Source organism: Lissotriton vulgaris, chromosome 7, assembly GCF_964263255.1.
Source record: "Lissotriton vulgaris chromosome 7, aLisVul1.2, whole genome shotgun sequence".
NCBI lineage: Eukaryota > Metazoa > Chordata > Amphibia > Caudata > Salamandridae > Lissotriton > Lissotriton vulgaris.
Window position 1 is genome coordinate 711,521,834 of NC_141695.1, and position 22,686 is coordinate 711,544,519.

A 22,686-nucleotide genomic window follows, 5' to 3' on the forward strand; every position below is an offset into this window, starting at 1 on the left:
TGGCAAGGGGGGGTGGGGACAACAAGTCCTGCAAAAGATTAGGCATTTATATCAAGACAGCTAGACATTTTCTTTGAACGCCGAAGGGCGAGGTGTTCAGTGCGAGGGGGTGTACAGGAAGTAATGATTATCAGCCATGTTGCCACATCTGGTTTAATTAATAAATTAATAACTCCACTTGTCTGCTTTTGGGAACCCGGCAGACTCTACATGGCCCCTATGGATGACGGCCTCTGGTGGTGGCCGCCATCTTGTATCATGTGTTGGTTTGTGTCTGGATGTCAGCCCCCTGGCAACGAAACTGAGACCAGATGACGGATATTGCAAAATGTAGGAATGCCAGAAATTCATACTTCCAAACCCAAAAACGTGTCCATTAACTAGGCCTTGCAGGGGATGGGCTATTTCTTTTCTCTGTACTTTTTCATGAAGTTGCATAACACGCGGAGGTTCAAACGATTTCCCTCCTCTCTTGAGGCAACTGAAGTTGTTGCACGATGTTCAGATCCTAATTCAGATCAAAGGCACGGCTTTTCATTCCAGCAAACCCACAGACTCTAGCAGAAGAATAAATAGAGAATGCAGATGTTTGGCCGGCACATGTGCGTTTTTTCGAACTGATACCGTGGCGGAAGAAAGTGTTCTGCCTGTCCCAAGCGCACACAGTTTATTGGACAGTATTGGCCCTGCTTGAAAGCCGGCTGACTCATACTGGGGCCCTGGCTGGCCCGACTCCCATGTGATCATGTGTCAACAGCACATTTGCGGGGGTTAGTCATTTCTGGGCCACTTTGGGGTCACTTCGGATTCGCAGGCCCAGGATTAGGAGCCCTCTTCGCAGCCTGACCAATGGCGGCCTGTGGCGGTTGAGTGCATCCTTCGAAAACCTGAAGTGCAGTGCATGGGAGGTTTAACCAAATCATTTTCATGCTATTGTTAGTTCGAGGGTAAATTACACTAGACAAGGGAGTAGCAGACTGCCTTGAAAGTCCCTGTAACCAGTCAGTGGTAGATCTCTTAAAGCACAAAAAGAAAGGGACCTAGTGCTTTGTATGTGCGTGTTCACAAAAGGCTACGCCAGTCTTGGGAAACTTGTGAACGCCTGGCTGATTAGCTGAGAGATGTTTTTTGAGCGGAAAACTGTTTGCAGTTTGTGGTTTTCTCCTTAAGGAATTGCTGTTGGATAGGGTAGTTTACTACGTCAACATTTTATTTAGTCCGGAACAAAAGGTATAGAGAGTGGTGCACAAAATCCCCAAAATTGCAATCTACAAAAATGTGTGGCTGGTCTAACCCTCTGGAGTGCTTACTCCCTCAGTACTTCCATGGTACCGATGGCTGCACCTCGCCGTCGATGCTTTGATGGAGATAAAGGTTCTTCCCCTTTAAGAGGACTCTAGGGTCCTGCTGCAACGTTTTCAGCACATGCCCCTATGAATGAACGTGAAGATAAGCCACCAGGACTAAAGACTTCTATTTTGTTTTAGCTCGTACCAAGATCCCGGGGGATTACTGCATGCATACCCGCATTTCTGAAAGGTAGACTTCCAGGGAAGTCCACGGTGTGTCACTTGTGTTCATCACCCAAAGGTTGTTCTCCACAACACAAGTACATCTGCTAATCATGGGGATTGATTTGTGAAATCCCCCCCAGGGTGTTGATTTCACATATGTACATCAGTCCAGGTTACGCCATTGCTGCACAATCTGTAAGGTAGCCAGTCTTTTTTTATGTTTAATAAGCTTTATTAAGTAGATAACAATTACATAAGAATAGGCCAGGAAAAAAGGTAGCCAGTCTTTTTTGTTTGAAATAACAGTAGGCCCTACTGCCTGGTTCACATGTATCCCAATGTGTAATAGTTGAAACACCAACCTTGGCTTCATATCCTTTGTCCAGTAGACATCAGACAGCCGCCCCATTTTTTGTGGTCTGTTTGAACAGACTGTAGGAGTGTAATCAAGTTACACTGTGTTTTGATTATCCCTCTTACGTAAAACAAAGTCCATTATTTATTTATTTATTTATTTAAGAAGTTTTATATAGCGCTGGCTGGACCCAGGAGTATCAGAGCGCTTTACAAGGTGTTTCCATACAGTTACAGTGTGTATAAGCACAGACAATGGAATAATAAAAGAGCAAGTCCACATAGGATACATGACATCTAGATAAGAGAGTAAAAACAAATTGCTAGACATTATGATTAATAAAAAATAGTGGTTACAGTTTGGCAGGAAGCCTCACTTAAGTATACAAAAGAAAACATGCAAGAGAACTGAGGGTCATGAGGAGGTGAGGTAAGGTGATCAGATAGAAGGAAAGGGAGTTGGCCAGGCGGGAGGTCACAAGTCATATGACTATATATAGTCATATAACTTTCAGGGAGAACAGGACTGACCCCCAGACATCATAGAGGCCTGCTGTGTTACGTAGTTGGGAGTTGGAAGGATTTAAGGGCACTAGGCTCCCTCTCATGAGAAACCAAGAGCAGACCCATCTGTAGCAAAAAGGGTGTGCTCCCTCCACGCCTGGTGTGATTCCGAGTTGCGTCCCCCCGCCCCATGAAACAGGTGAACCCATAGCTTAAGCAGCTTGTCTTAAGAGAGTAGTTAGGAGGTGTAGGGTATGGCATTGGCTATTAGTTGAATATTGACTTTTCTGTTGACTATGCTAGGCGAACTCTTTAAAAATACAAACATTAAATACGCTGCTATTTTGTAATACATTGCTAAGGGACTGTTGTGCAGGCAAGGCCAGTAGCGCCCTCTGCATTGTCCTAGATGCTTGTTTTAAAGATGCAAGGGTGACCTGTCTCTAGGTACACCCATCTATCTCCCAGAGATGTGGAAACCCAAGATGTGTGTTGTTCTCCAGGATAGTTGTAAACCCTTTGCTCTTATGAGACCCAAACTGCAACTGCATAAAGTAGGAAAACTGCAGGGTCCTTCGCCGTGGCCACGGCACTGCAGTTGCCAAAAAACATAAAAGACCTTCAGCCCCCCTCTAGAGATCAATTTGATTTTTGGATCTTTCTAATGTCCATAAAACTGCGTGCAAGCTGCATCCCCGTTTCTTGATAAAGGCGGGATTGAGGGAGGGTTGATTTTAACTCGGGCCCCCTCTTGTGCGTCTTATTTATGGATTTAGCTGGGGCCCAGGGGACCGCGCTGAGTGAACTTCAAACATTACCTTATCTCACAAACCACGCTTTTGATGTTGGCGAGATCAGAGCGAGCGGCGCGCGCTTATAGACCCGCTGCCAAATTAGGCCGGGAGTGGCTGCGCGCGCGCGGGCGTCTGATGCTTCAAAGCCGCGTGCAACTTCACGCAGGTAGGGCCGGGCCCTGCCTGAGTCAAAAGGCCGAGGTAATTGGCTCGGCCGCAGTGGCAGCTGAGTTCACCCCAGTGCGCCCAGTAACGTGTGGGCCGCGCGCCAGACGGCTCTCGTCTGATGAGGCGCGTCATCTGTGGGCGCCTCGATTCTGCGGCAGCTCCTTGCTCGTGTGTTTTTCTTTTTTGTTCCTAGCTTCACAGACGTGCACTACAGAAAAAAAATCAAGAGAGGATGCTGGGAAATTGCGGGCTGACCCCCGTCGCAATGTGTTGTAATTGGAATAACGAATGTTTGATGTGTGGGGTGTAGTTTCCGCACAGGCTAGCTTGTTTGTCAAGCTATTTAATGTTCTGCCTGATATTTTCGTTTGTTTGTTGATTACAATCGACGATTTGCCTGCGCAGGACATTGGATGTTTTAAAGCTACTTTCTGCATATGGTGTATGCTATGGATGTCTAACGTAGGTCCCAGGTGCTGGGACCTGGTCAGGTCGTCCGTGACCGTGTAAATGAGGTATTGTTTTGAGTAACGATATGTGCGTTTCTCATGGGTAACCTCACAAAACTGGTATGGAGCTAACTTTACAGGAACTGAATTGGTCACCCATCAGTTGGGTTTATTATAGGGCTTTTTAAGTGGGAAAAAATATATCCATCCAAGGAGCCTTGCCCTACATAGTGGGTGAAGTGTTGCCCTCTTCTACCAATCAGTGTAACATTTCACCTAGTCACGTTAGCCTAGTTGATTTAACAAACCAAGTCTGTGGATCCCAAAATGCATCAAATTTTTTATGGGAAGTCCATGTTCAGTGTCCCAGTGAGGTGGACTTATAGGTTTCACCCTTCTTCTCTTGGCACATGAGCTGCGCTCTACAAACCTCCTTTTCTCACGTAGCCAGAAACACTGCACCCCTCAAAGTGGAAGCAAATGTTGGCATCAATGGTAATTAGGTTGCATCAGCGTCTCTACTACTGCATAGCATGATGTCATAGCCTTGCAGTAGCTGATACTTGCACTTTTTGGACTGTGTCAAGTTAGTATTTGCAAACAATGTTTAGGGTACGGAACTCTCCTTGCAGAAGACGAGGAATCTATCATTTAGATCGCTAGTTCTGAGATGGTCAGCTGGCCCCATATCAACTTTGCATTAACTTGGTACACTCTTGTGTTCCCGTTTGGTAAACTGAAGATCAGGCCAATTCTTCGGTAGGCCTGCCAGGGTTCATATTCAGCTCTAGTTTGATCCATATAGGTTTGTCAGAAAATAAATGAAAATCCATTAGGTCTCAGTGCTAAAGATCGACTTGACCTAAAGAACCTGGTTAAGTGCAATGGGGTATTACTCTGTATAAGGCTAATTGGACAAATAATTCCAAGCCAAGGACAGCTTTGCAGGTTATCTCGCCCACTCTTCTGATTTTTACACTTGCAATACATCATCCACAGCCTTTTCTTGCTTGTCACCCCAAAGGGATTGTGAAGGACTAAGGAAGACTTTGTTGTCCTAAATCTATACCTTTCTAACACTATATTACTGGATATGATCGTAGTGTCAAGGGCTGTTTTCAACCATTTTGGCGAGGATGGACTTAACTTTTGCAGAAATATCCATCTTTTGGGTAGGTTTACCTGGCCATTGGGTGGCAGTCATGGCAGTGAACCACTTGGTGGCCAGTGAGCAAGTTATCCAAGGATGGAGATGTGGTCTGTTGGTTAGGGAGTGGTATTGTACCCTAGTCATGAGTTAATTCGTAAGCCATCTCCTGTTCCTCCAAAGCGGCACTTTCACCCACTAAAATCCCAAGCATCCAGCAGCAGGTTTTAGCACACAATACTTTGGATGATTCAGGAACTGTGTAGAGTAAGTGGTTAGACAGCCACTAAAATAAGGATAACTGTGAGGTGGAGCCACTTATTGAATGGAATTAGGTAGAGTTTGGCTTGACATGCTGTTTCTTTAATGTTTCAGAGATGAAATGCCACCTCATCGACTCGGCAGCCGGAAACACATCCAACGAGCAATGCAGCGCAGTGTGAAGGCCAACGGCCAAGTGTCTCTACCTCATTTTCCAGTAAGTCGAAAACTCGTGGTTGGGGATCGCTAAATCTAAAAGTCATATCGGTCTGGTTGCAACTGTAATTGTTTCTAGTCCGTTATGCTGATGCAGAGTCTACAAAGGATCTGTAAAGAGTTCCTAGATTTCTATGTTCATATCTGCCCTTACCATTATCATGTAACAATTAAAATGAGTGCAAAATGTTGATACTGGTGTGGCAATGCCTTTCGCTGGACTTCAGGAGGAAGGGTTTACCCATTTTTCCAGACACTTATGCTTACCTTTTCAGGGGCAAAGCAATGCATTTTCAGGCAAAACAGCATAGTACATCTAAGTATACCAGTATGTAGACCCCACATTCAAAGTGGTTTCTTTGCTTTCTTCCATTACTGCCTTAGAAGTGATCTGTTGTGTTTTATTGTTTTTAAAAGTAGCCACAGGTTACTGTGGGGTTTCAAAAGGTGATGCACAAGTTCCTATTTTGAGGCAGTTTTTTCATCAGTAACAACTGATTGGGGAATGGTCGCTGTTTGGCAATCAATCCCTGATCTGGGCGATGGGGATGTCATTACTCCAATTTTTCTCCAATTCCTATCCTCACTGGGAAGACTGATTCGCAACAAATTTCCAAAAGTTTGGAAACTGTTGTGAAGACATCTCTGGAATATTTCAGCTATCCAGTAGCCGAGACAATTAATGTTTCTCAAAAAGACCTGGAAATCAAGGGGAGATGTGCCAATGAAAGGCAAATTAACTTAGTCTGTAGTTGCCTTCATTTTGTGATAAAATATGCTCTCTGACATTACTGGAATAGAAGCAGCACAAGAAAGTGCAAGAACACCTTTAAAGTGTGCATTTTATGCTTGCAGTGAACTATTGTGTCTTACCCACCGCCCCCAATCAGGTTTCTTAATTTTGTAATCAACATAGGTGATTTATTTAACGTTGAAATGTAATTGGCAGTGGTAGCCTAGCACCTGACAACCGTAATTCTCCTGATAGCGAACCATTGGCCCCAAGAATGTTGCTGTAAGGTTGGTGGATGAGGGTGACCAGGCGCTTCTACGAACCCTTGTTGCAGAAGATATTTTTGAGTGCATTAGTATTAAAAGAAAAATCACTTTCATTTTCTGGATGCTGCCTGGGAAGGTAGGTCCCTTGATTTGTGTGGGGCTGTTCCCCCTTAATAGGGGCACTTGCACGTAGGGAAAGTGGTTGCTGGCCGCCTAGTCACCAAGTCACCAAATAAAATGATACAGGAAATGTGCAGAGGCCAAGAAATTCCACGAGATCTCGGCTTCCTGGGCAACGTCGTGGGGAACACAATCTAAACAATGCCTCTCCTTCACACTACCATCCCGTTTTTTTAGATTAAAATAACTCTTGTTTTGAAAGCAGTCATTTTATTCTGGGTAATTAGTCAATCGGAGACTTTTAAAGCGCACAGCTACTTAAGAGTGTCCCGGCATGGAAGACCAAACACACAGTTCTCACGCACACAACATGTAACCACTGAAAAGTTGCTGTAAAAGCCAGTCAAGGCACTAATGGGGTGGCGTTAGGTTTCCACAAATCACAAGATGGCAGTATTAGGTTCTATTGTAAAAATGCACCGCTAACCCATTGGCCACAGTGACTCGTGATTTCTGAGGCAGTGTTCAGTGCGGCTCTTTAAACTGAATGAGTGGAAGGGGGCGAAACAGTGGCCCTTTGCCATCTTGGCTGTGTGGGGAAGTGGTGTTTTCGTGTGACCCTAAAATGTGCGTACTTGAGTTCCTAATTAATGACTGTAACGAGGCCCCGACTCAACGCACTCCCTTGTCCAGCGCGGCCCACCCTGACCACAGTTGTCCTGAGCAACCAGGAGTGTTGGATAACATTTCCCGCCTGCTCGTCCCCCCCTTTCTTGTTCTCATCCCCCTCCTTCTTTTAATGAATGTTCTATAGACCCGGCTTGTAAATTACATTATTTTGTCCCGGGGCGTGGAAATCGACTTTCTCCCTCGGCTGGTGCTTTGATCATGCTCTGAATAGAGCCGGCCTGTGTTCGGCTGACGGCTTCCTGCCGGGCGCCCGTCCTCGCTGTTCTCTCCCCTCCGCATCACTTCTGGAGCCAAGCGGTTGCCAGAGAGCGGAAAGCAGGCCCTGCCTCGCCTGTCCGCCGGGCTGATGTGCCATGGCTGACCCAGTGGCGGCTTGTGCTTTTCACACTCTTGTGGAAGTCGAGGTGTGCGGTGTGTGGCTGGAGGGGGCAGGCACCTACGTGATAGGCAATTCTGCCTTTTCTGCCACCTCATACCAAGATGTTTCGCTGCCCCCTTTCATATTCCATTCTCGATTTGGAAATGCTCCCTTTTTCCCTTGATAGCTCTGCTGCAGGCAGCCTGGCTCAGCAGTGTATCACTACAGCCCGCAGCAGCTTTTTTCATTTTTTTTTCTTGGTACAAAGAGATAGCGCGGAAGGGTAGGAGGAAGATCTAGGACAAAGAGACAACACTACCTCAAAGGTGCCCTGTGTGTAGCCAGAAAATAAATTACCACTTCTTCTCTGATCTAGAGCTGTTTGACTTCTTTTTCTTTCCCCAGCCTTATTTTTTTTTTAATTTTCAAGCTCCTTACTGTTTATAGGCGCCTTTTTATTCCTTGAGTTAGTCACCCTCCCTCCCCACCTCTGGAGTTTTTTTTTTGATGTCTGACAACAGTCTTTGAAGATCCTCGACTTCAGAGTAAGCTACTGATGGGCTGGTTGTACTACAGAGGGAACAAGTGGCGCTGCACGGAGTGCGACCAACTGCTCCCGCCGAAGGCGAGTGCCGGCAGGGAGGATGTCGCTCCATGAGGCCACAGGACGCGGAGGATAAAAACCTGGTGCTGGCCATGCCCGGCTGTGCTCTCTCTCTGCTTCATCTGTTACGCGCTGGCTTGGCTCGCTTAGTCGCTGAGACTCCGACTCATGTGTTTGCTTCTTCCTCTGCTCTCTCAGTTGTACCGTTAATGCATGGCTCCTCTCTTGTGTCTCCCTTCCGCGTAGAGGACCAGTCGCTTGCCCAAGGAGATGACCCCTGTGGAACCGGCCGCCTTTGCTGCAGAGCTCATCTCCCGCCTTGAGCGACTGAAGCAGGAGAAGGAGACGATGGACTGCCTTGAGGAGCGCTTGCAGCAGATCAAAGAGGTAGGAAGGTTAACCCAACATGGCTACGTTCAGTCTAGAGCATTGTCAGGTGTTAATTGAGTTTTGAAAGTGGGCTGCAGTTTCCCTCGCCCCCAATTTTCTGGTCGTCGGTGAACGGTTGACATCATATTCCTGCTAGTGGATTTGATGTAGCCCTCTGGGCTTCTGGTTCCAGGTTGTTGGTGGCACACTGCCTTGGCTTGTGCACTTGGATTCACTTTGATGGCATGTTGCAGTTTTCTTTCCCTGTACCTGTTGGTATTGATGGCGGGCCAGACATTGATCACCCAGTTCCCAAGTTGTGCATGCATCAGAAGTAGATCAGTTCTTCGAGTTGATGGTAAATGAGGAGCAATGCATGCATCTCTGTCCATTGTTTTGTGGCGGTGCTGATGTGTTTCATGCTGATCCTGTTTCACATGAGCCAATAGGTATGCTTTCCGTATTTAGCCTGGGTTTAATGATTCTTAGAAGCCTTAGATGCTTATAGTTGCTCCTGATGTTCCTGTTACTCAATTTTTCACTTGAAAGGTGGATCCTGGTATTCTGTTTCCACCCCTTTGTGTCTCTAGACATCTCTTGGTGATAGCCAGGGTTAGTAGTTGGTATTTATTGCATGACCTTTGGAACCCATGGCACTGCTTTTCACTACGCCTGGTCTCCTAGGATTATTAAGGCATCAGCAGGAACAGAAAGTTAATAGCCGTAGGAACTCACTTTAGTTTCTGTAGTTTACACCCCTTTCCCGCCCTCTGCAGAAGGCTGCTTATGGGCTGACGTGTGGTGTGGACAAGGGTCAACCCTGTGGTGTCGTCAGAGATGCATGATCTCAACTTGTGCTTCCCATTTTACTTTGATGCACTGAGAGCATGACAGGCTCCTCTCTGTAATTTTATGATCCAGCTTGACAAGATTGATGATGATTGAAATGTCCTTGTAATGGAATGTTAGTTATCTCTGGCTGTTCTGATGGCCTGGTCTATGAATTCATAGAGATGTCACAGTAAATGCTGATGGTTATTTCAATGAGCTTCTTCATTGAATACAAAGAGTATTTGTAATTTTCCTCTTTGAGTGCGTTTCAGAGGTTACTTTATAGCATGACTTTCCGGTCATCTATAGGTTATACCTGTTGTTGGGAGTTTACAGTTTGATAGCAGTGTAGAGGTTGTTATTGATACCCTTGTTCCTAAAGATGGATTCTTTGTGACTTACGCTTTATGTGGTTGTCCTTGTGTCTCAGTTGGCCCATGCTTGGACGCATGAGCACAATGTGTTCATTTTATGTTAACATGCCCATTTTAATATGTTAAGACTATTTTCTTAGCATGCCACATCCATAACAATGTCCTTCTCCTCTAGGAAGAAGAGAAGGAAGATTCTGACTTACCTCTCATCACCCTGGACAGTCGGGAAACTTTGCCAGTGCAGCATCCTCTTGCCCTCATCCCCTCCGGCAGCTACGAAGAAGACCCACAAGCTATCTTGGACGACCACTTGTCTCGTGTGTTAAAGACTCCGGGCTGTCAGTCACCAGGGGTGGCTCGACACAGCCCTCGTTCTCGGTCCCCTGAATTCCCCCGAGGGGTGAAGCCACTGCCTGTGTTCGCCCCCTGCCCAGTGCTAACTAAGGGATTTATTACCAAGCAGACCACAAAGCATGTGCACCATCACTACATCCACCATCATAATAGCCCCAGAACGAAGGAACAGCTGGAGGCAGACGCTGCCCGGCGTGCCCAATGCTTCTGCGCCAGCAGCACGGACTATTGCGGCTACTTAAAGAGCAAAGGCCACCCCAAAGGCATGGAAGTAGCCCCGGGACCTACAGAACTCTTTGGGTAAGAAGAACCTCTCTTACCTATTCCATGCACGTGTGTAGTGACAACCTCATAAATATAGTCATCGTCATATGATGAGGGAGGGGGGACGAGACGCATGCTCCCCAGTTTTCATTGGTTCCATATGTTAGGGATCATGCCTGCTGTGCTAAGGCGCACAGCAGACATGATGCGTGCCTTCAAAATCTTTTTATGCAGGTAATTTTATGCTGTGGTTTAAGTTGCTATGTTCATTGGTGTGTGACTACACTGTACGGAAGGTAGGGCTGCCCCCCCCCCCCCCCCCCTTCCCGGGAACATCTTCTGATGAATAGGCCATGTTACATCGCATGCGTTTACAACGCATGCAATTACCACGCGGTCATCACACCGACCGCGTTGTTACATCGCATACCATTACAACGAAAGTCATTACAACGGCTTGCTGTGGGGGGGGGGCACTGGATTTTAGAATAGTATAATTTACTATTGCAACTTCAGTCTGCACAATAGTAGGGAAGGTGTTGGATTTTAAGTCCAACGCCTTCTGCCGCCTACAGCAAGTCGTTGTAACTTGTGTTGTAATGGTATGCGATGTAACAACGCAGCCGTTGTAATGACTGTGTTGTAATGGCATGCGTTGTATCGCATGCGTGACAAACTATGTTTACCTCTTCTGATGAACAATCAACAGTGTGACTGGTGCTATACCAATGTATGCGTCCCTTATTAACACATTGCTTGGCTGTGTGTTTGAATAGAGATGCATATTCTAGTCCGCATATTCGGCGATGTAATGCAATTGTGCACCCTTCTCATGAAGGTAGTATCCTGATCCATTACATAGCTGATTAAAGCCTTTCAGGGACATAGTGCAGTGAAGGAAAAAATAATGGTCTTAAGAGCCTGGAAATTTGGCCTGCCCATTTTAACGCACAGTGTGTACATGCACAAACAGCTTAATAACTTGTCCCTTAGTTGCACAGTTGAAGAGGGTATTTTGCTCAGCACTAATAATCTATTTTTCCAAACCCTACTATGCGTTTACTTCAGTAATATGTAGGAATCTCCGAGTTTCAGACCACATGTCTTAAGCTTGACAGTGCTGTGATCATGGCTCATCTTCCCATGAGTGTAGACGTTCTGTGTGTCGGGCGCATGCTTTCTCAGATCTAGTGCTGTACTTTATAAGCTTTGTGCGTATATTCTATATCCGATTATTTTTTTCTTCATAGACTTTCTTTGTTTACACAATATAATGGGCAGGGTGGAAGGGTCCCTAGGAACAGGCGCAATCATTGACCGAAATATTGAGATCTCAAACTCTGAATTTTTTATTCACTTGTGTTCGCTTAAAAACTCCTGTACTTTCACCTCTGCGGCTCTGGGGCATCACATCAATGCACACCTTGAGCCACCAACATTTACTATCTTTCCTAGACCTCAGACAGTAAACCATGGAAGTTGAGACAACACATCAACAAAACGTTTGCATGAATTATCAATCACACGCTAGCTTGAAAAGATTTGGAATGTTACTAATTCTGCACCCAGAACATCAAGTAGCCACTTTTAGCTTTCTTATTCAACACACGGGCAGATACAGCCCACCGTATATGCATGTCTACCAGAATCATGTCAGGCACCACTTCATCTGCCCAGGTTCACATTCAAGTACCCAGAGATGCAGCCTTGCATGTCCAGGCACTACCATCAATACTCATCACAGAGTGTGATGACAGTCAATGAGACTGCTGACCCCACACTGTCATGAGTGTTACTGTTGGGCACTCGGTCCTGGGCACTTCAGGGATTAAAACTGAAACGCCCAGGTCCGAGGCTCTCAGCGGCACCCACCATCATCATGAGCGGGAAGACCACCAAGCACTTTGCATAGCTGAGGAGCTAACACCCACAGGGCTGTGACATCTTCAGCCTGGCAAAGTCAACCTGCACATGTATTGGAAGGCATTGCTCCTCGCTGCCTGACCTGAACATGAAGAGTGTCTCTCAGGGTGACCTTTGTTTAGCTTGAAAGACACTATACGTTTGGAAAAAAGTTGTTAGGGGGCAGGGCCCCTCCACCCTTAGGGACAGTCGCGCTGGATTGCTGACTTCTGATGTGGCCTGCAGGTCACAAGTCTGAATCCTAGTCCAGGCCCCTCAGCATATCTTCCTTCTGATCTCAATAAACTGAGTACCATTAAATGGGTAGGAATAACATATAGTATTTGGAGCACTTGGAGATAAAAGAAATATGTTATTAAGTAATATACAATAATATTACTACTATATGATCATACTACAGCATAGCCAGTAATGCCATTAAATGTTATACATTGTACCTCTTATCCCAGCGATATCTTGGTGATCTCCAGGGTGGACTGAAGACACCAATCAGCCGTTAACATAAAGCAGTGCCATGAAACACGCATTAATGTCAACCTCCCATATTTCAAGTGATGCGTTTGGTGATGCTGTAAGCCCAGGAATGCTGTGATATGCTCCACAACAGCCAGCAGTGCCAGACTTTTAAAAAGTTATTTTAACAAATGACCTAATCTCACCTGAGATACTATCTAATTATTTCGGCACAAACTCGTTTGGTCCTTTAATACTAGCTTTGTGTGCACTAATGTCCCCAGATACCGACTTCTTTGCCCGGGTACTCGTTTAATATTACACCTCATGGGGAGCTACTACCTCACATTCCCATGCAGAGCCTTATGTGCCCATGGACCGCCATCCTTGCCAGAATCGACCTCACATGCCCAGGTACACAGAGAGATGCCCAAGCTTAGCTTCACATAGGCATGCATCGCTGTGGTATGCCATGGAAGGCAATCAACCATGCCATGACGCAAACAAAGTAATTCTGTGCCAAGCGGCATTATCGCATAACAGTCCAGGCCAGGAGGGAATGGTAGGCGAGCTTGACCCTTGCAGCTACCTCATACCTACCCAGGGGCTTCAGTCTTAGTCTATGTATTCTGTACCCCTTACGCCATTGCGGAGCCTGTTCATGGGCCACAGCAACAACCAGAGGGGCACACGTAAAGCACAGCAACCCTGCAGCACCCCTTGAGAGGGGAGGTCCCTGCTGCTGCAACCAGCTGACCCCCTTCTAACATTCCCTGCCTCAAAATGAGGCTCATTTGTTGACATCCCATCCTCACAAAAAGAAAACCCAACTTTACGACCCTAAACCTGTAGAGACCCCAGGCAGGGAGTTTCAGGTCTGATGTGTTTGTATAAAGGTGGCGTTTGTGGCTTGCTGGCTTGGGGGTTGCGTGTGCTGGAGCACCTGTTCTTTGTAACTTAAGAACCTGTGTTTGTTTCCTTCTTTCCTCACAGCAGCAGGAGCAGTACCCTCTCCAAGAGGAACGGGAAGGTTGCAGCGGAGCGCCAACTGGGGAGTGAAGGGTGTCCTGCAGTATCACCCGGCCTGTCCCTTCCAGGCAACGAGGCTGACCGATCCCAGAACGTCTGGCAGTGGATGCTGGAGAGCGAAAGGCAAAACAAACACAAAGCCCACAGGTAGGCGGCACAATCGACTTTACATATGTTCTCCTCATATTCTTGTACAATTGCAGAGAATTTGATTCTTTTTTTTTTTTTGCCCGGGGTTCTTGCATTGGCGGAGGCACGTCGCTTTGGAGGCATTTGAAATCTATCAAGTTGACCCGCTTTTCATTTATTTACAATGATCTCTTTTCTGTTTTTGTTCTTCAGTGTACCAAATGCTAAGAAAGCTTACGGCTCCGACTCTACGCGGGGCCTGGCACCATCCTGTGAGCGCGCGACCCGGCACCATCAGTCGGGAAGCAACGGGCACGCCCGGACGGCCCAGCCTGCTCACCCCTTTGTTCAGGATCCTGCTATGCCCCCGCTTCCGCCCCCAAACACACTGGCCCAACTGGAGGAAGCGTGCCGGAGGCTAACTGAGGTGTCCAAGCCCCCAAAGCAATGGTAATTCATGTTCGTTAGGTAGTCATTTACCTGAAAGCACGAGAGGGCTTCTGCGAAAGAACGTGTCCACTGTCCCCAAAAAGATGGCCCTAATCCTAACCACCGATCATGTCTTCTCTCGTTCAGGTGCTCCGCGTCTAATATGCCGAGAGATCGGACCCACCCTGCTGTTCAGGTCGGAAGTGCCTCTTTCTCCGGGGTCAGCCTTCCGGAAGAGTAAGTACCTTTATTGACCAGGAAAGTGTTTGAGAGGGCGGGAGGAAGAGCAGCCTCTTCCATTTGAGAGGAGATGGGGGCTGGAGGTAGCTGAGGAGATTCGGGGAGTCTTCTGTCCACGCAGGGGGTTAGCTACTATATTAAACCATGCCCCTTCACTCACACTCCAAACCGTTAACAAATGAGCTTATTTGGGTGGAGAACTAAACGCAAATGTTTGTTATTTTCTTTCCCGGGTATGAGCTCGCCCTCAGTTCCGACAGGCGGCCATTTTTGAGAGGCCTCAATTGTCCAACGCGTTCTGTAATGAGGATTCTTTACACTGAAAGGCCGAATTGCTGTCTAAATAATTAAAGTTTTGCTAGCATGCACTCTTTATCCAGAGTTGTGTTTTGAAGTCTTTACTCAGCCGCCTGACTGGGGTTTTCTTACTTTTAATTGGCTGACCCCCTGAGTCCATCAGCTGTCTTTGCTGGCAGCGTCCTCCACCTTCTGCACGGGGCGACTCCATAAGAACTTAGAGCAAATTAGCGAGAGATAATTAAGCCGTGGAAGCACCGAGTGGCTTCCGACGGGAGCCTTAGATGAAGTTCAGAATCTTCCAACGCACCCCCTCCCCCATTAAAAGTCCTAGGAAGACGGGCCTCTGTAAATGGGGAGATTTCCCTGTAGACCGTTCAGCTGTGGAGAAGACAGGAGACTAGGGGCGTAGCTTGGTCAGTAAGATGGGGGGCAGGAGGACGACTTTGGATTTCCCAACAATCACGTTGCTTAAACATTTTGTGAGAAGGGGGGCTTGAGGAGGAGACGCAGTAAGTGCTGCTTGTGAGGGGTAATTAAAACTCAATATATGTTTTTTTAAATGACCCTTTTTAAGACCTTTCAAACAAACAAGTGTATGTGTTTTTGTCAGCATGTGTATGTAAAAACACCCAAGTGAAATCCGACAAGCACCGCACCGTTCCCGCCTTAAAGCACCAATCCCCTATTATTTACTATAGAATACATTTATTAGCAGAAGCCACTCTTCTGCAGGAGACCAGAAACACTGAAAGGGCGGAAGGGTCTGTGGCATAGGCGAGAGCCATAGGCTTTGCTGCTGTCTCTTCTCCTGCCTGGCTGGCCTTTCAGGGGCTCTGGTCTTGTTGTGGAAGTCTCTTGATGTCTTTAGGCATGCGCACGTCCGGCAAAGAGCCTTGCTCTTGAAGGGAACTTACGAGAAGCTCATTGTTTCGGATGGAGTCGTTTTTTTAAGAGTGTATCAGACTGGTGCACAAAAATGATGACAGGAGCAGGTTGTTCACCCTGGGTAGTAACAAGGCCTTTTGTTTTCAGTTCCAGAAAAGCCGGGCTTCAGCATTGCGGCCATGCAAGATAGAGGTTTTCAGTGGAGGGCTTGGGCATCCCCCTTATTGCCTGCCAGGCAGACCTCGCAGGTACTACACTGAAAAAAACTCACCTTGTTGTATGCACCCACCGGGTCCCGTGTTCCCCTGTTTGGAAAAGACCTGCCTTAACCAAGCTGCCTTCCAAAGCTCTAAGTTAGTCTGTGGCTTTGAGACCGGTTGGTGAGGGAACGGGACCCACCCATCTTTTGTTTAGAGGGGTCAAGTCCATGCGTTTTGTCAACATGATCTCTGTGTCTGCATGTTTCCAAACCATCATTTGCAAGAATGTGTATAGTTTAGAATGTTAGAAGGCGAATTTGACAAAGAATAAAGTTCCCACCAATGTTCGTCCCGGGGAATGGTGGATGTGGCTTACATGGATTCATGTTTTGACCTTTCATGTCTGAGTTGCTTGTTTGAATTTGTCCAGCTTGACCTTGATCAGACTTCCTTGCCTTATTATCCAGCAGCTCTTATGAAGTATGTGGGCCATGTTATACCAGCTCAGGTTGGGCAAAGGGGCACTTCATATGAACATTACCCTCGGAATGGCATTCTCAGCAGAGAGGACAGAGGTTGAATGGGCATGGAGCCAGTGGTATCTATCCTTGAGCACTGGGCCAAAGGGTTTAGCAGTTCACCCTGGCCACAGAGCTATAGCCTTCTAATCATTTCATCTGGAGTCTGTTCAGGATCTCATAATTTACTCCCTAAAGAAAAACTTTTCGAGCCCTTTGTATGGTTCACATCACAGCGTGTACACGGAAAAAATACGGCCTTTTTATGTGAATTAGTGTTTTGTCTGTAATGGCGGTTATGGCCTGGTGACACGTGCACTGATGCTTCAGTATTGTTCTTTTACAGCCACAAGGATCCAAAGAAGCCCTCGGCGGCCCCAGGCCCCCCACCCAGCGAGCTGGTCGTCACCTACTTCTTTTGTGGAGAAGAAATCCCATACCGGAGGCTTCTGAAGACCCAGAGTCTGACGCTTGGGCATTTCAAAGCGCAGCTGAGCAAAAAGGGCAGTTACAGGTGAGATTTCTGTGCTTATGTATTGTAGTGGCATTTATGTAGCGCTCCTCTTTGTGTCTTTTCTGGGGCGAGCTGTCCAATCCGAGTCAGTGCTAAATCAGTTTGCAAGTGAGGTCACTGACTTCCTGGGCCAGGCTCTAACTCATGGGCCAGGGGGTAAATCTTGATGAGAGATGTGAGCCATCCAGTTCCCCCTCAACTATTCCACTCTTATCTGTTGTGAACCTCCCAATTCTCTTTTTACATCGCTATGCCGTTTAGTAGTAGTCCTGTAACTTTTTGAAAAAACAAAAAAACATATTTTATTAAGTTTTGAGAACACCACAGGGGCAAGAGCCCGACAAAATCCACATATAGACAAACTATTAAAAGATTACCAGGTGTGCAGTCATCCGTGGATACCATTCGTATACATAACAAAGGAAAACACAATGACAACTGTACACAGACTTACCCACCCCACCCACATTGGCAAGCATATGTCAACACCGTTGTACACCCAAAAAGGCAAGATAACACGTTATGCATAGCAATCTGCGGGCCACCCATTAGGTCCTGTATCTTTTGAGAGCTATTTTGAACAGCACACACAGTCCTGTTTCTGCATCGCCTTTCTCAATTTCTAGAACCGAGTCAGTGGTGAGTGCACCAATGCCCTTGTGAAGAGTGATTGGGAAAATCTTGTCCTATTATAGCCACCACTATGTTGAGTCTCTTGTGCTAACGGGTGGAAACCAGAAAAAGGAAAAATAGTATTTCTTTCTCATTTTAGATAAGTGATCCTTTTTGTTGATAGCCAGGGGAAGCTGCTAATTTTATAGAAGATAGTTTTCTTTTTAAATGTGGGTGTTTGAATTACTGAGCAGGTTTGGTACGGGGGCGGGGGAGGAGGATTGTGGGGTGTATGGTACAAAAGATGACACACTATGGGAGCTGTGTAATGGAAGCCCTTCAGTTGTGTTGAAGCAGTCTGCCTTTGAAGGAAGACTGCAAATTGGAAACAGGAGGGACTTTTAGACCAAAACTGAGCGGTCAGGCTCAAGTCTTTTCTGTTTGATCGGAGGTGGTGGAGATTGCAAAATGTTGCAAATTGCGACCACAGTTTAAAAGATCTGCTACACTCTAGTGCATTTTTACTGCTTATTGTATCATTATGAATTTCACATCCACTCTGCAGGATTAGCCGTTTTTGCCAATAAGGCTGATTATTTTGCCATAACCAGAGAGATGCCCTCCAGTGACTCCTACCTTGGTTATTTCATGGGTGCTGGGCTCCAGTGTTATATTTAAAAATTCTTGCAGGATTCTGCAATATTTCCTCTTGCGATCTCATTGGGCTTGACAGGGGAACAATGCTGGTGCCCATACGGGGTTTGGGTGGGTGGTTTTTAAAAAATTCTCAAAATTTTAGCAAATCATTCCTTTGATTGTTTTCTGAGTATTTACTGCTGTGAGCCCTGTTTGCTCGAATCCTGTTAGATTCGAATGCGAAATGGAGTTGCCTTAAGTCAGTTTCTCCATTAAGCAGTCCGAACCCAGCTGACAAGACTTTGTGTCATCTTTTCTCCAAGTTTCTTTAAAACATGAACAGACTCCTCCAAAGTACTCACTGGCGTATCTGACCCTTTTCTGACTAACCGGGAAGGTATGGAGTCATGGATGAGTTCTCACCATTCCAAAGGCAGCATTCAGTTGAAAGAGATGAATGTAAGAGACATGGCCAGTACCAGTCCTTGACCAATTTTTCAATTTGTGTATTTCAGGTATTACTTTAAGAAGCCTAGCAACGAATTTGACTGTGGGGCAGTATTTGAAGAAATCTGGGAGGATGACTCCATGCTGCCCATGTACGAAGGGCGAATCCTTGGGAAAGTGGAACGGATTGATTAGTGCTTTTAGGGGGACACTAGAGGAGAGCGTTGAACTTTTGAAGGAAATCGAACCAATGAAGAATGTTTTTTGGGTGGCGGGAGGGAGGGGTTGAGGAGCCAATGAAAAACTGAGACAGCCTTATAAACTTGTGGAATGGCATTCGACACCCAAGAGCTATGTACAGAGATGAGGGAAGACTTCTATCTATTTATTTAAAATATGACCACTTTGGACTATTGAAGATGCAGACCACACGTGAAAGACTTACATACATAATATATGACTTCCGGAGGATCTGAAAATTATTTACGGAGACGAGAGAAAATGTGCATATCTGATCTGAACAAAAATCCTTATATTTATTGAACACTCAGTTCCCCTCAAGTCCAGAGTACGGACATGCTGCTTTACCAGTTGAAAAGAAAGTGTGTGCAAGTGATGAAGAGAATCCGAAAGAGAAGAGTGATTTCATGTTCCACTGTTATGTATTGAGTGTTAACTTTGGGTGTTTTATCGTTTTTAGCATAGGACACGAGATGAGCTGCACTGGGCCACCATTGTTTGCAGAAAGTAATATGGCGCTTTCTGACCTCATGCATCTGGGGTGTCTCTGTTGTGGTAGCCTGTTGCATTTTCATGTATGCTCTAAATTTGTTAAGGAATGGTTTGTTTTCGCCCTGGCCCCTTGTATGATACCAACAACTCCCATATCAGATATGGTTTGTTCGTCAAGGGAGCAATGAGATATATCACCTTTACTGTAAAACTAAGCCCCTCAGTATAAACCACCTAAAGAAGACCAACAACTTCCACTGAACAAAAGAGGCCACCACGACCAGAGACCATATGTGTGTGATCAGAAGACCCACTCCTGGAATCTGGGGCCTGGGGACCAGACTTTTCTAGGAATCAGTGCAGCACTGTTTTTGCTTTAGGGTTCACCTTTGCACAGAGGTCTTAATGCAAAGTGTATGTTCTTGACCACCATTGGGCTTTTGTGTCCTTCCTTTGGGCATATACTGTGGTATGTATGTACACTTGTTTTCATGTGGCGTCCATGTTGCGTGCCTTCTCCCCATCTCTTACCTGGCATTGCGCAGTCTGTGCCATTCAACCCCGGCGCGTCAAGAAGCCTTTAGAAATAGAGTGATAGTTGAGTTGTAAAACATAGGTATGTGCAGGATTGGACTACCCGCATGAATGCAACGTAATAAACCCCTGCACTTTTAAAAAAAACATTTTTTTTAAACTTCACCTGAACAAATCCTGTTTCCTGCCCAGATGGCTAAGCAGACTTTGACAAGGCAAGGGTGCGGACCATAGCATTTCTTTCAGTGTTAATGGTTCACGAACCATCGTTGGTTCTTCCTATAGTAAAGTCAAGGTGTAACGTGCCTGCAGCTTCACAGCGTGCCTTGTATTCTGACGATTTCTGCTCCTTAAATTGATGTTTTAAATGATTTAACCTGCACCGTGCTTCCTTGTCCCAGCTTGCTTAGCGTTTTGGCGGGAGTAATGTCATATTGATGGAGAAATGGTATATTTATGGCAAAACCACTCAATGTTATTATTATGCCTGTGGTATCACAACTTGCTAAATATTCTGGCATATGCACCAGGATGTTGTGTTGATGCCAGTAAACTTTAAGGTTATTGTGCTTGCTCTTTCACCGATGTGTTCATTGGGACAGCAATGGCAACTTCACCAGCCTGCTATGTCTCCGCTTACCTAGCATCCCTGCCATAATACTTTAAAAAAGAATGTTGTGCCCATGGCTTACAAGTTTAATGTTTAAGAAAGTAAAAAAAGAGCAGCCTTTTTGCAGAATTCTGGTGAGGCGTGTGTTAATGTTGTGATTAAGAAACTCCACTGCGAAGCTGAAATATTGGTACGAAATGTTATCACGTATCCATATATTTTGGCCCTGCCCTTCCTATTTTAATTTCTTTTATTTAACTTTTGGGGTGTTTTACAATTCAAAGAAAATCATTCGCCACTAAAACTACCCCACAAAAAAGCACCACTAAAACTACCCCAAAATATAAGACCATGGCCTTTCTGTATCTGGGTTTTGTGAAAAATGTTTCTGCACATTTGCCGTTGCTGCCATGTATATAATATGTACATATCATCTGGTGGGAGAAAATATTATTAATACACTATCTCTAGTGTTTTGGTGAAATCAGTACAGTACCTGTGCCTGCATGGTGGGAATTACACCGTGTGTCACCCTATATTCAGGGTTCAAAACGTCCCTTGATTTTTGAAGGGGGTCTATGTATAAATATATATTATGCCTTTTATTACAAGTCTTGTACTCATGACTTTTGCTATGGCATTTGCTCTACTTATACTGTAAATTATACATTATATAAAGAGTTTCATTTAAAGAAAATTACTTGGTACAATAATTATTGTAATTATGAAGAGATGTAGCCTTTATTAAAATTTTATATTTTTCAAATTACAATTGTGTCTTTTGATTGAGATCGTGATCTGTCAGTTGTTAGCACCCGTGTTCTAATGTACTGTTTGCTAATGATGGGCGTTTGTTCTGATGTACTGTTTGCTAATGATGGGCGTTTCTTTTTATCCATCGTACTTTGTCAAACGTGATTCAAATTCTAGGAACTTGAGGGTTTTTTCCTGTTCAAAGTTTCCACACTTTTTCACAAAGTTAGGGAAAAACGCATTAATCTATGTATGCCCACACAAACTATGCACATTTTCTGATTCATTTACAGGTCATTAGTCCTAATGCGTAACCTGCAAATTGTGTAAATTACCATTGAACAAAATGACTTCACAAACTACATACTTCTGCGATGCCTGGCAGCATCCATACTGAATACTTTACGCGTTTCACACAATTTATATATCTTTAGATTGGCCACCAGGGTCCATACTGAATGCTGCAAGCATTTATCAAAATCACTTCACCTTTCAAATGCCCTCCACGGTCCATACTGGATGCTGCAGGCATCTCACAAAATCTCTATACCTTTAAGATGCTCTCCACAGTCCATAATGGATGCTTTAAGCATTACACATCATACATATATCTCTCAGATGGCCTACATGGGCGATTCTGGATGCTCCCAAGTATTTCACACAACCATTCTACCTTTAAGATGGCCCCCAAAGTCTATACTCGATGAACCAAGCATTTCATACAATCCATATAACCCTAGCAAGCTTGCCTGTACTGGAGGCTCGAAGCATTTCACACATTCTGTATCCCTCTAAGATGGCTGCTATTATTTCATATTCGAAGCTTTAAGCATTTCACTTGGTCCATTTTTGCAGCATAAACCTGCAGTTGTAGTGTGTCTACCATGATTCTATTTTCCTAGAATTGTCACTGTGGAATTTGAGGCAGTAGTCTTCAGAACCTCGAGTCTGGTCTCTGGTGGCGATCCTCTGAGGACATTTTTGTACGGTGGCTGCTATTTTTGCCTCTAGTCAGAGTTGATGTCCTTCTAGGTAGGAGAAGCCTCTGAGAGTTTGCATCCTTTGGTGTCCTTGGTCTTAGACCTATGGGGCTCTATTTATTTTTGCTGCCCTTTGAATGTCGAATTTTTTGGCGTAGGGAGTCTTTGGGGATTTTGAGTCCAATTTCGATGGCTTGGCCGCAGCATGCACGTGCTTACCTGCTGGCACATCCTAGACTTCGTCTACTTTGGTGTCTTTGACGCCACATTCAGGGCCTCATTTACAAAAAAATGATGCAGCGTCGCAAGCCATTTTGCTGCACCGAGCTGTCATTTTAAAAGCCCTGGGCAGGCAGCCTTGCGTCATGTTGCAAGGATGCCTGTGTTGTACG

General features: G+C 45.5%; 1 protein-coding gene across 3 annotated transcripts in view; it reads left to right on the plus strand.

Annotated features, from left to right (window-relative positions):
* Window positions 1–21,328, plus strand: part of AXIN2 (axin 2) — a 34,168-nt gene extending 12,840 nt beyond the window's left edge. The window contains exons 4-12 of one of the 3 annotated variants that reach the window (XR_015297515.1): window positions 5,306–5,408; window positions 8,425–8,565; window positions 9,928–10,406; window positions 13,740–13,922; window positions 14,118–14,354; window positions 14,481–14,570; window positions 15,906–16,006; window positions 16,823–16,990; window positions 18,754–21,328. Coding sequence is in view for 2 of the 3 variants with exons in the window: in XM_086930943.1 (XP_086787069.1) it covers window positions 5,306–5,408; window positions 8,425–8,565; window positions 9,928–10,406; window positions 13,740–13,922; window positions 14,118–14,354; window positions 14,481–14,570; window positions 16,823–16,990; window positions 18,754–18,880 (1,528 nt within the window). In the remaining variant the exon portion in view is untranslated. The remainder of the gene's footprint in view (window positions 1–5,305; window positions 5,409–8,424; window positions 8,566–9,927; window positions 10,407–13,739; window positions 13,923–14,117; window positions 14,355–14,480; window positions 14,571–15,905; window positions 16,007–16,822; window positions 16,991–18,753) is intronic. The other 2 variants (XM_086930943.1, XM_086930944.1) reach the window with 2 other exon arrangements.
* The last annotated feature ends 1,358 nt before the right edge of the window (window positions 21,329–22,686 follow it).